Source organism: Otolemur garnettii, unplaced genomic scaffold (genome assembly GCF_000181295.1).
Source record: "Otolemur garnettii isolate 467f Iridium unplaced genomic scaffold, OtoGar3 scaffold00187, whole genome shotgun sequence".
Classification (NCBI taxonomy): Eukaryota; Metazoa; Chordata; class Mammalia; order Primates; family Galagidae; genus Otolemur; species Otolemur garnettii.
In genome coordinates, this window is record NW_003852582.1 from 719,251 (window position 1) to 731,520 (window position 12,270).

General features: G+C 41.7%; 1 protein-coding gene across 1 annotated transcript in view; it reads left to right on the top strand.

Moving 5' to 3' along the window:
• MYO3B (myosin IIIB) overlaps nucleotides 1–12,270 on the top strand; it is a 429,342-nt gene that overhangs the window by 8,700 nt on the left and 408,372 nt on the right. The window contains exons 2-4 of the mRNA XM_012812078.1: nucleotides 1,119–1,223; nucleotides 1,469–1,568; nucleotides 4,709–4,785. Of these exons, the coding sequence (XP_012667532.1) occupies nucleotides 1,119–1,223; nucleotides 1,469–1,568; nucleotides 4,709–4,785 (282 nt within the window). The remainder of the gene's footprint in view (nucleotides 1–1,118; nucleotides 1,224–1,468; nucleotides 1,569–4,708; nucleotides 4,786–12,270) is intronic.

The following is a 12,270-nucleotide window of genomic DNA, read 5'->3' on the forward strand; positions in this document are numbered from 1 at the left end:
GGGGAGCAGGAAGGCTTGAAATCACTGTGCCAAGGGCATGTATCTTGCTTCTTCTAGTCCTTTCTTATCCTCAAAATGTACACTTGAAAAACATAAACAATATTTATATAAAGTAAAAGATATCCAGTAAGTCACTGCAATTACTTACATGGTTTTCTTATTGAAGACAGAGTCTCACTCTATGCACTGGGTAGAGTACTGTGATGTCATAGCTCAGAGCAACATCAAACTCCTGGGCTCAAGCAATCCTCTTGCCTCAGCCTCCCAACCAGGTAGCTGGGACCACAGGCGTTCAACATTATGCCCAGCTAGTTTTCCTATTTTTAGTAGAGACAGGGTCTCACTCTTGTGCAGGCTGGTCTTGAATTCCTGAGCTTAAACAATCCACTGACCTTGGCCTCTCAAAGTGTTAGGATTATATATGTGAGGCCTCACACACAGCTCTTCTTTCTTTCAAATTTCTTTTCTTCTTCTTTTTTGTTTGAGGCAGAGTCTCACTCTCTCACCCTGCCTGGAGTGCAGTAGCATCATCATAGCTCACTGCAACCTTAAACTCCTGAGCTCAAGTGGACCTCCTGCCTCAGCATCCAAGTAGTTGGGACTAAAGGCCTGTGTGTGCTACTGCTCCCTGCTAATTTTTCTATTTTTAGTAGAGATGGGCTTGTACTCTTGTTCAGGCTTGTCTCAACTCCTAAGCTCCAGCATTCTTCATGCCTCAGCCTCCCAGAATGCTAAGATTTCAGGCATGAGCCACTGTGCCTGGCCCAAATTTCTAAATAATAATCTGTGCTATTATATTTCACTTAGCAATTGAAAAGTGAGACCTTTGGATGTGCACTTTCACTCACAAATCATCACTTTGAATAAAGAGTGTGTATATATATACACACACACACACACAGACACAGATACACACAGACACACACACACACACACCAAAGAACACGATTTGACTGGGTAATAGGAGTCTGAAATCTAATTATTCCGAGCTAGAGTTTTGTGATCTGCAAATTCACTTTACTATATTGAGTCAGTAATCGCTGGGCTTTCTTTCTTAATTTTTTTTCTTTTCTTTTTGTATGTGGTCTCCTCTCCGTGTCTGGCACCTCTTCTCAAAGCTGTGTAATGGAGGCTCTGTCACCGAGCTTGTCAAAGGTCTACTCAGGTGCGGCCAGCGGTTGGATGAAGCAATGATCTCATACATCTTATATGGGGCCCTCTTGGTAAGAATGTCCATCAAGCTGGGGATGACAGCAGAGGGGGCAGTTTGTCCATTGCCTGGATCTTCATTGCATATTAACGATGGGGTAACTGCCTTATGATAAGCAAGGATTATTAACAGCAGGGAAGTGTAGCCAAATGTGGACTTTCCTGAGACGTTTTAATACCAGAGTAATTGCTTTAAAATCAGCATGTCAATTTCCCTTTTCTCTTTCCCCCTGTCTGGCCGTGGTGGGACACCATGCAGGGCCTTCAGCATTTGCACAACAACCGAATCATCCACCGTGATGTGAAAGGGAATAACATTCTTCTGACAACAGAAGGAGGAGTTAAGCTCGTTGACTTTGGTAATGACTGCTTGTCGTTTGTTTTCTTGATGTGTGTAGTTTAGCCAAAGGGGACAATTTATTGCAGTCTCAGAAGACTGGTGCCCCTCTGCTGCACCATAGGCTGAGGGACTTTTCCAGTCAAACGCAGGCTGTAGCGCGGAGGTTTTACCAGATGGATCACCCTGGGAGATGCCGTTTGTTAATCTATTTTTCAGCTTTCGAAGCAATTTTATTAAAGATAGAAAATAAAAAGGGTTTCACAAGAAGAACTTGGGTAGAAAAACTTTTTGGTTTTCTGGTCAGAATTTCACATCTCAGGGCAACTGTCTGTCATTTACATTTTGTCATTTCTGCTTTTGCATATGAAAAGAGAGAGCAGTTTGGTTTTTAAAATGACTTTCACTAGCCTTAGGCAGACTTATTCCCAGAGAACAGAAGGTAAAAATAGTCCTGTGGGCCTGGGAGCGAACATCCCTTTAAATTGTGATTATTGCTGCTACACATGTGAGGCTGGTTGAACTGGAAACATGTCTGGAAATGGATGTGTGGAAGGAAATGTGGGTCATTGTAGCTGGAGGCAGAGAACTAGTAACTGTCTCTTTGCAACACTTACAGCAGATAGCCACAAAGTGACAGACCATGTGGTTATCCTTTTCAGGGTTATTAAGTGGTTTAATCATCTAAATGACTTCAACACTAGCTCATTGTTACAAAAATGAGTAAACGGAGAAACACTTTTTAGTATGTTAGCAATATCATCACAGTAAAAAATAAGGTGGATGATTTTGAATAGTCATTGTTTTATTCGTATGATAGATTGAGTATAAACATGTATCAGTGAATAATTTCCTCAGAAAAAAATAAAAATAAATGAAGCTGTTCTGGGCATTTGGGTCGGTTTACTAAAGAGCAAGCAAATAAAAATAGCAGAGGGGGCACTTTGTTCAAATCCATCTAACTCCAATCATAGGCGGTGTGTTGAACATTAGAAAGGGTTTTCCACACAGTCCTGGAGGCAGTAAGTATGTTGTGAGGGAAACAGATTAGAAGGATGAGGATGAGCTGGGAATTGATTCTAATTTATCCACTCGTTAGCTTTGTGATTTGGCATGGGAGTAAATGTTGCTAATCTTTGCAGTAGAAGGTTCTGAATTTTCAGTCACTGTGGAAGAAATTTCTAGAAACTAAAACCAGAAAGATATAGTTGTTTACCAAAATTGTAGGGGACAACTTGGTAAAATGGGAAATTAGCCATGGTTCAACAGAGTTTCAAGAGCTCTCTTTGGCTTTCTGATAGAGAAACTTAGCTGACACCCTAACTACCACTCAAAAACAATCCATGGGTCCTTGGCAAATTTATGTCTGATATTCTCAAGAGTGTGTCCTTTGCTAATGAACATGCAGCAGTCAGGTTTCTAAGTTCTCATCATCAGTGACATTGTGGCGACCTCAGTCATTCTCTTAAATGGATACGTTGGTCTTCCGCTTCCGCTTGGTATGAAAGAATTTCTTACATTTGTAAAGTGTAAACATGTAAATTCCTTACATTTTCACATTTCCCATCTTATTTGGTTTTTAAGAAGAACCCTTTGTGTTGGTTGTAACTGTTATTATTACCAAACCGAACTAAGATCCTCTTATCCAGTGCAGTAAAGCCAAACACTGACCCCAAGATTTGTAGCAAGAGAAAAAGACATTTATTGCAGGCACCAACCATGGAGAACCAGCAACTAACACTTAACACTTGAACTCCCTGGTGGCTCACAAGCAAGGATTGTTAAAGGCAAGAGTACATTTCAGGAAAGCAGAAGTGACATGCAAAGTCAAAAAACCGATCCACACAAGTTATTCATTAGTTTGGTGCATGGGTATAACTTTCTCCGGGCACCTTGGGAAGAAATTTAGAACAAAGAATGATGGTGAGTCTTCAGGTTCCCCTCATCTGAGGACTGGGTGAGAGCAGGTCACACTTTCTATCTGGTGCAGGTTTCTGAACAACAGCTGAAGAACATCTACAATGTTATCTTTTAGCTTCTACAGGGAACCAAAGTCCCTGGCAACTCTGGCTTGGTGGGAGACTGCTACTGCTGTCTTCTGGCTTATTAGGTCAATCATTTACTTTTCAAGGCTAGCTAGATGCTTGGAGTTTCCCTTGAACAGACTCAAGGTTTTTCCTTTATCTGCATGATTGAGGGGACCTGACAGGCCCTTAAGAGCAGTTCCTGCTCTGTCTCATTGTCATTATCCCCAGTTTAAGATGAAAAACCTGCGGCTCAAAAGCGAAGCAGTCATATAATTAATAAAAGCCCTAATTGAGATGGAAAACATTGACTCTTAATCCAGTACACCTTTCCTTCAACTTTATTCCCACTTGGTATAATGAAGAGAGGTGGTTAAAGGGCATTGAAATTATATTAAAATTCAGATCCGCAACTTTGAGTCCTAGATAATAGTCTTAGTCAATTTCCTATTCCATTTGACAGACACAGCTTTCCTGCCAGGTTCCAGAGCTTCTAGGCAAGATAAGGCGTTGAAATCTTTCTCTGTCGACACTGATGTTCTGTTATAGATTATACATGCTGATCTTCTTTCTCCATAAAACGAAGCACCTTATTAAGAACAAAATCACCTGAAATAATTTGGAAATAGAACAGGAAGATATTTTGGGATGATGCTGGTTGGTGATATTTTTCTTTTATTCTAAGTCTACAATGATATGGACAGGAATGTTCATTAGGAAAAATACATGATAATGATTTAGATAGAATGATAAATGCTGCAGCACACAGGCTGGCAAACTATAGCTCATGGGCCAAATATGACCCACCTCCTACTTTCATAGGGCCCATGAGCTAGGGATGGTTTTTATATTTGTAATAAAATGGGAAAAAACCTCAATAATATTTTTATCACATGAAAATTATATGAAATTCAAATTTCCACACCCATCAATAAAGTTTCAATGGAAGGCATCCAGACTCATTTGTTTATGTTTACTGTGACTGCTTTTGTATTATGACAGCAGAGCCGAGATGTTGTGATAGAGACCAAATGGCCTGAAATACTTACAATTTGGCCCTTTATAGAAAAAGTTTGCTGACCATTGGTCTAGCATCATCCTTTGCTCACTTCTGAATTCTGACACACTTTTCTGGTAGGTGTTTCGGCTCAACTCACGAGTACACGTCTACGGAGAAACACATCAGTGGGTACCCCATTCTGGATGGCCCCCGAGGTAAGTAGGGAACATCTGGTCCTTGGTACTTGTTGAGTGCTGTGGTACGATGCCTTTCTGTGGGTAAGTCATATGCTGTCCAAAATTTTCAGGGAAGAAAACATCTTTTGTCTTCATCGAACTATATGAGTTCATTTGTGAGTGCTCCTGATGAGACTGAATCTTAGAAAAGTAAGATCAAGTCACAGCTAGCCTATAAGGGACCGTCACGAAATTAGAAAAATGTGTTCCCTCCAGAAGATGCAACCCTCGCCATCTCCAAGACTTGAGAAGTTCATCCAGCCTTTGTATAAATTAGAAAAAGTCAACTTCTCTGGATAGATAAAGAGAAGATTTGGTGAAGCAGCAGCTCTCATTGCCAACTGTCCTACAGAACTATACGCAGTGGCCCTGGTGCTTTTGTTTCCACGTACATAGCCACTTCTCTTGTGTACTTTGTTGGCTCTCTATAGTAAAACATGGCATTTGGTCCTAATTTAGTTCTGGCATTCTAACAGAACTCTCTGGAAAATGATGTTGAAATTTGAGGAGGCTTCTGGCTAAATAAGGCCTGCCCTCGAATGCCAGTACAGTTTTGCTTGTCAGGAGAGCATTTAATTACAGAGCATGCTGACCTTTGCTTGAGAGAAGCTGACGGGGATTAAGCAAATGGGTTCTTTTTATAGGAGGACTGAGGCGGCCACCTCCGTAGATGTCTTTTCCTCTCTTGTCTATCAGCATGGAGGGCGTTCCTCTGCGTGACTGCCATTGTGGTTTCCCAAAGGAGTGAGTGGTTCACACCAATCTCTGCTTAAATGTCTTCAGTGACTCCCTATCACATAGGCCCTCCCTTTCTTACTTGGGTTAGAACTACTTTAAAGAAAAAAAAATGCTACTGATTCTAGTGTTTACTTAAACCTTAAATGTGTTTCTGCAGGAGGTTTTAAAAATCACGAAACTAGATATAAACTCCTTGTCATTTATGTTAGTAGAATTATAAAGCAAACGGAAAAACATGTATTATGAAAAAACTCCAAAGCTGGGAAGATTCACGTAAGCAGCTTTAATTTAAGGAGACAGATGCGGCTGCTCCATGGAGCTCAGTTGTCTTTTATAATGTGATCATGTTTCAGAGCAGGGTAGCATGGGTCATTTTGAGTCTGGCTCACCCATTACCACGTTCCATGTGGCGACTCAGTTCTATCACTTTACTCTGTTTCAGCTGGTGGGATCCCTTGGTTCCCACGGCATTTCCTTTGGCCCCTGACTGTTAAACGTCTCTGTTGGCTGGGTGCTAAGTTAATAGCAAACACAATATGGACGTGGACATTGAGTGGCAAATTGTCATCTAGTTAATCTGGAATATGTTTTTGGCTCTCCCCCTATTATTATTGTTGTTGTTGTTGTTAATATAATTAGAATTGAAACAAAATCAGAGACAAATTTGTCGTAGAGACTTTACGAACTCCCCTTTAAGAAACACTGCAGGATAAAGTCAAAACTCCTTTGGATTACAAATAAAGCCCTTTATATTCCAGCCCCGAATCTATCTATCCAGCCTCATTTTAGATAACTCTCTCCCAACTTACTTGTTTTTATGCTCCAGTGGTAGTGAATAACAGATTACTCTCCAAATCCCTACAGATATGCTTTTCCTTTAAACCCCTGGTGTACTGGTCTAGCATCTGGAATGGCCCTCCAGAACTCTGGAAAGTTCCTTCTTTATCTTCAAACCTGAAATGCTAGCTCTCCTAGGAAATCTTCCCTCATCCCTTGCTGACACTGATGCTCCTATCCTGAGTTTCCCTGCAGGAAAGTCTCCCAGCTGGATTCTAAGCTTAGAAGGGACTTGAGATGCCCAGCCATCAATATAGTGCTTGTTACAGAATAGGTGCTCAAAAACTATCTGTTGGATGAATGAAGTAATTGATTTTTAAAACAAGACAAAGGGATAGGATAATTCGGGGGGCAGTTTGGGGAGGGCCTTACGACTACGGGTATTAGCAAATTTGTACAGATTTTGATTGGTTCCGAAAGGTAAGTGTAACTGAGGTCACTTACCTCACATTTGGGGTGTCCTAACATGGAAGACGGTGTTCCTGTTCTAGTGCACCCGCAAACTGGTATTTTTCAGAGTCACAAAATGTAATCAAGAGAAGCCTGCCCTTGGCTTTGTACATTTATTACGAGGTGTTTCAGACTTTCCAGCTTCAGTTGTATTAAGTAAAGGGTGCAGAGTGCTCCTTTAGGGGGCAAGTTAGTGGTCTGTGGTCAGCGTCTACTGCCCAGACTCCCTGGAACTCTCTCCTCTCTCTGCAGGGTGAAGGTAGCACCGCATCCTGCCTTTTACAATGGGTGATTGAGGCAGTTTAAGGTGTGGAGAGCTTGACAGCACTTTCAGGAGCAAGTATCTGGTTGCTCAGAGCAGAATTCTCGCAGGATGTGTCCTCTGGTCCAATATGGTTCAGACCCAGGCTATAGTCCTTGGGTCGTAGGCCTGCACTATTCTCACGTTTTCATTTTCCAAATGGAGTATTGCTTTTTCGAACAAAGCCTGTTTTGCTCCATAATCCTCCACAGGAATGTTCAGAAGAACAACCTTGCAGTTGTTTCATTCAATCGAATGTCAGTTCAATTGAACAACCATTTATACTGTCCACTGTGAGCAATGCTTTGGGTCAAGGACAGTCCTTGAAAGTATGATCAGTAATGGTTCAAATTATTATTGTCTTCAGGTGATGGCCTGCACTGAATATTAATCTTAATATGCTTTCTCTTCTGCTTCTGTGAATAAGTAGTATTTAGATTAAATTTGGCAACACTGCAGGCAACAATACCAGTACTGCTGGAATAAAATCATTGTGGATGACTTGTGCTTTTATTTTTTAAATGCCATGAAAAGATCCTTGATTTTATTTTACTTTTGAGAAATTGAACCAAATTATTCTTTTCCCACTTTTATTTCCATTTTTATTCCACAAGCTTGAGCAACTGTAACATTTAATTCAAACAGGCTGTACTATGAGCCACGTAGCTGATGGAATGTGGCCACACTATAGTCAAATGACGAGCAGTCAAGACACACAGCATGGACTGACTGTCACGTGGTCAACACTCTCTATGCATTTCTCTTACTGCCTCCTTGGTACACTACTAAAGTTGAAAAACAGGGTAGGACAGTACCCAGGCAGCAGTGTAGGGGAAGAATTCTGTGGGGTACCCTTAGCATATTAGTATTTAGAAACAATGATACGGGGGAGATAAATTGACTGGTCTAGTGAAAGAGTTAATCTAAAAGTCAATATCAGTATAGTTTTTTCTTTTGTAGGGATAGGAGGTCCTCACTATGTTGCCGAGGTTGGTCTTGAACTCCTGGGCTCAAGTGATCTTCTTGCCTCAGCCTCTCAAGTAGCTGGGACTCTAGGCACATGTCACCATGCCTGGCTTAAGATTGATACAATTTTTAATAAACTAAATACACTGTATGTCAGTAGCATACTGTGACTGTAGGAAAGATTATTTTAAAAGGGAAAGAAAAAGTTCAACATAGAAACTATGTATCATGAGCAAAACAATAGAAAATTAAGTTTCTCATAGAAGAGCTGAAGTAGGTGATTCCAGAGTTTATTGTGCCAGCAACTTAATCAAGTCATCAAAACCCAGATTCTTAGATTTCTGTGGCTATGAACAACGCCAGCTGCAGGGTTTCGTTGTTCAGACACTGACTCTGGGGTGGTCATGACAACATCGCCTGTATAGCATTCCAACAGTCACATGGTACAAACAGAAGCTTCCCTTTATAACCATGTGGCTGTCTTGCAGCCAGCCAAGACATTGAAGTGTGGTTTCTTCCTGTCCTGGGGTGGAAGACTTGTTTAGCCCTTATTTATTTCCTAGGTCTGTTGTCATCAAGTGGCTCACAACAGCGGAAGCAGGAGAGGTCTGCTGACAGTCCTTGGCGTGTCTTGGCTTGCAGCCGCACAGCTCCAGGCTCTGCCGCAGTGTCCCCAGGGTGTTTTCCCTGTGCGTCTGTCTTCACATGGCCATCTTCTTATAAGGACATTGGTCACAATGGATGAGGGGCCCACCCTTCTCCAGTATGATGTCATTTTAACTGATTATATCTGCAATGATCCTAACTCCAAATGAGTTCAAATTCTGAGGTCCTGGGGGATAGGACTTCAACATTTTTTCGGGGGGAGGACCCAATTCAACCCGTTACACACTCCCAAATACTTAGCACCCTTCTTTTTTAGTAAATCATTTAAGTTCTCAAGATAGTCAGCCAACTATTTGGAGCCTGCAGGGCTGTGTGTTAAAGATACTAGCTTACTTAGAGGGTGCAGCTTTGCCTGTCTGGGCACATACACCCTCACACACACGTACTCACAGACTGCTTTCTCTCACCCTTGGATATTTGGGGCAAATGAGATTCTTTCTGGATGTACCAAGCATCCTCCATTGCCTTCCCACATGGGCCCTGACACCTTCCAACTTCTGTTCTGCCTGTTCTCTAGCCAAATATTTTACCACCACCACCACCACCATCTTCATCATCATCATCATCCATCTCCTGAACTACTTGGCCAGGTCATAGTCATTTCCCTCAACCTTCTGTTCACCTGAGTAAGCCTCTCTGGTCTCCTGTGACTTTAGCCTGTATCTTAGGCACTTTTTTTTTTTTTGAATAGTCTTCCTATTAGCCATGTTTAGCATCTCTTTTCTCCGCTACTATCTCTTGATGGCCAACTCTTACAAAAAATTACGTGAATAATTGTATCCCACATTTGCATAGAATTTTTACAAATATACCTGCTCGTGGAGATGCCAATCAGGCATGAGCACACTGATGTCAGAGATGAGGAGCTGAAGGCTCGGCCAGGCCCAGTGCCCGTGAACACAGGGTGGGCAGGCAGATAATGGTGACTGGAAGTCATATTGACATGCTAAACTACAGGATTTCCAATACAAGCCGTGCCTACTGCCAGTATTGCTCAGCCACTATTTGTACCAGGTAGTATTCTATAGCAGGAAGGGTCACAAGCCTAATTTATGTTTGTTAATGGTAATGACAGGGAGTTAGAATTGATACTTACTGTGTCTTTCCCAGCATTACATGTAGGGAGAAATTAAACTGAAGTTTGTAAGTGACTGAAATCCGAGAAAAGACACCAATGTTGTCATTATTGTTTTTATTGAGGGCATCAGCCGACTGTATTAAAATGGTGCCATGCAGTTAGCTGGCGTGCACTGGTCTAGCCATGCTGGTTATTAAAATACTGAATTATTTTTATTCTGGGTAGTAAACGGCTGCTGTCCAGAGCCCCCTGAGTATTCCCCAGCCACAAGAGTTGCCCTGTCCCTTTCCCTAAGTCACCCTGATGTCCTAATGATCTAGCAACTACAGGGTAAAATGTCTGACAAGTAGGAAGCCTCCAGGGCCAGCTCTAGCCAATCCACCTTCCAGTGGCCAGTGGCACCTGCCAACTGACTATCATGTATTTTGAACATTGTGCTTGCTGAGCAAGTGTAGGTAGGAAGGAAACTTTCACCTACCGAGGACTGACTAATATACCAGGGATTGTACAAAAGGCTTTTGAAATATATTATTTTATTTCATTCTCTCAACAACTCTCAATAGTAGATGTTATTTCCCTTATTTTACCACCAAGGACAGTGAGGCTTCAGGTGCTGTAGGAGGTACCATGCCCAAATTCACATAGTACGTGTCAAAGCTGCCGGGCCTTTCAGGAACATAGAACACCAGTTCCATTTTATGAAGGAAAAAACCAAGACAGGGAGAAGACACACATATTCTTTTACTTTACAGTGTATTCATACGCGTACTCCATGTGGAAAATGTATACCAGCGGAGACAACTCATACCTCAAAGATGGCAGAGAGAGGGTGACAGGATACTCTGAAATTGGAGTTTGAGACACATCATTTAAAAAGATATATGTGAAAGGGCAGTGCCAGTGGCTCAGTGAGTAGGGCACCAGCCCCATATACCAAGGGTAGCAGGTTCAAACCCAGCCCTGGCCAAACTGCAACAAAAAATAGCGGGGTGTTGTGGTGGGCGCCTGTAGTCCCAGCTACTCAGGAGGCTGAGGCAAGAAAATCACGTAAGCCCAAGAGCTGGAGGTTGCTGTGAGCTGTGACTCCACGCACTCTACTGAGGGTGACGAAGTGAGACTCTGTCTCTTAAAAAAAAAGATGTACATGAAAGCCCTATAATTGACACCACACTCTGCAATTCCACCAATGCAAGCAGCGGCCCATGTGTAACGGATCCAGTATACTCAGCATCTTCCCCAAACAGCTAAAGGTCTGTTTCTGTATTGGAAAACAGACTTGTGGATAAAATAAACATTTGCTTCTTTTTAGAATTTTTTTTCCCCTTTTTACTTCCATCTGCTCATTGTTGCAAACAAGAGCTAATCAGCTGAGGAGAGAAACAGATGTGCTATGACGGCTCCAAAAATGGGTCTCTCTCTGCCTGGCAAAGGGTCCTTCACAGGGGACGGTTGCCATAACAACCAGCTTACACCAATGCAGAAATATCACAGGCTTTTTGCAGTCACCCTTGTCTTCATTAATTATGCCGTTCTTAGCTAAATGATACAATAATGCTATTTCCTTTGGCCCTGCCAGGCCTAGAGATGACAAATGAGATATTTTGTGTCAAAGGGCTGAGAAAACCATAAAGTACCACAAAGCTGAAATATTATTGTTGCCATTGTTACCATTTTGTTCCCTAAGCTCTAGCTAAAGTGTTTGGCTCCCAAGTAAGTGTTAGCATTTACTGAGTACTTATGTGGCAGGACTAACTGCTTTATAATTCTCACAATAATGCCCAAAGTCAGTACTATTATTAGTCCAATGTTTTAGATAAAGTAGGTAAGTCACAAAAAGTGATCATTCTTGTCCTTAGACAATTTATTAGGTGATGCCACCAGAGTTTGAACCCAGGCATTTGGCTCCAAATTCATCACTCTTAACCATTGTACCTGTTTAATAACAAACTGTTGGTGACCACCAGGGCACCAGATAAAATATGAATCTTGGGTTTTAAAATTTTTTAAAATTATGCTACATAAGAATTATCCTTCTTAATATGTTAAGGAAAGTACAATATCTCAACGTGACATTAGAAGCCCATGTAATTCATGACCAAAGGGAAGGATCTGGAAAAATAAAGTTCTTTGGGATTGAATTTAGGAGTTTTGAATTTTAGTCCAAATCGTGCCTCTCATTTTCTAAAACGTGATTGTGGTTCAGTTTTAATATAGGTTCAGTTTGGGTAAAAAAAGCACAAATGGGGGGGGCAGATCTGAGCCAATCAGAGATAGCTGTTTACCCACGTGAGCACTACCTCAGGCAAGGTCCTGTGGATTTCTGATTAGTAAAATGGGGAGAAGTTAGAAGAGGTAACTGCCTCAGAACTCAGAATAAAAATGTGCTGAAAGCTTGAGGCATGGGCGGCCCCTGTGGGGAGAGTAGGGC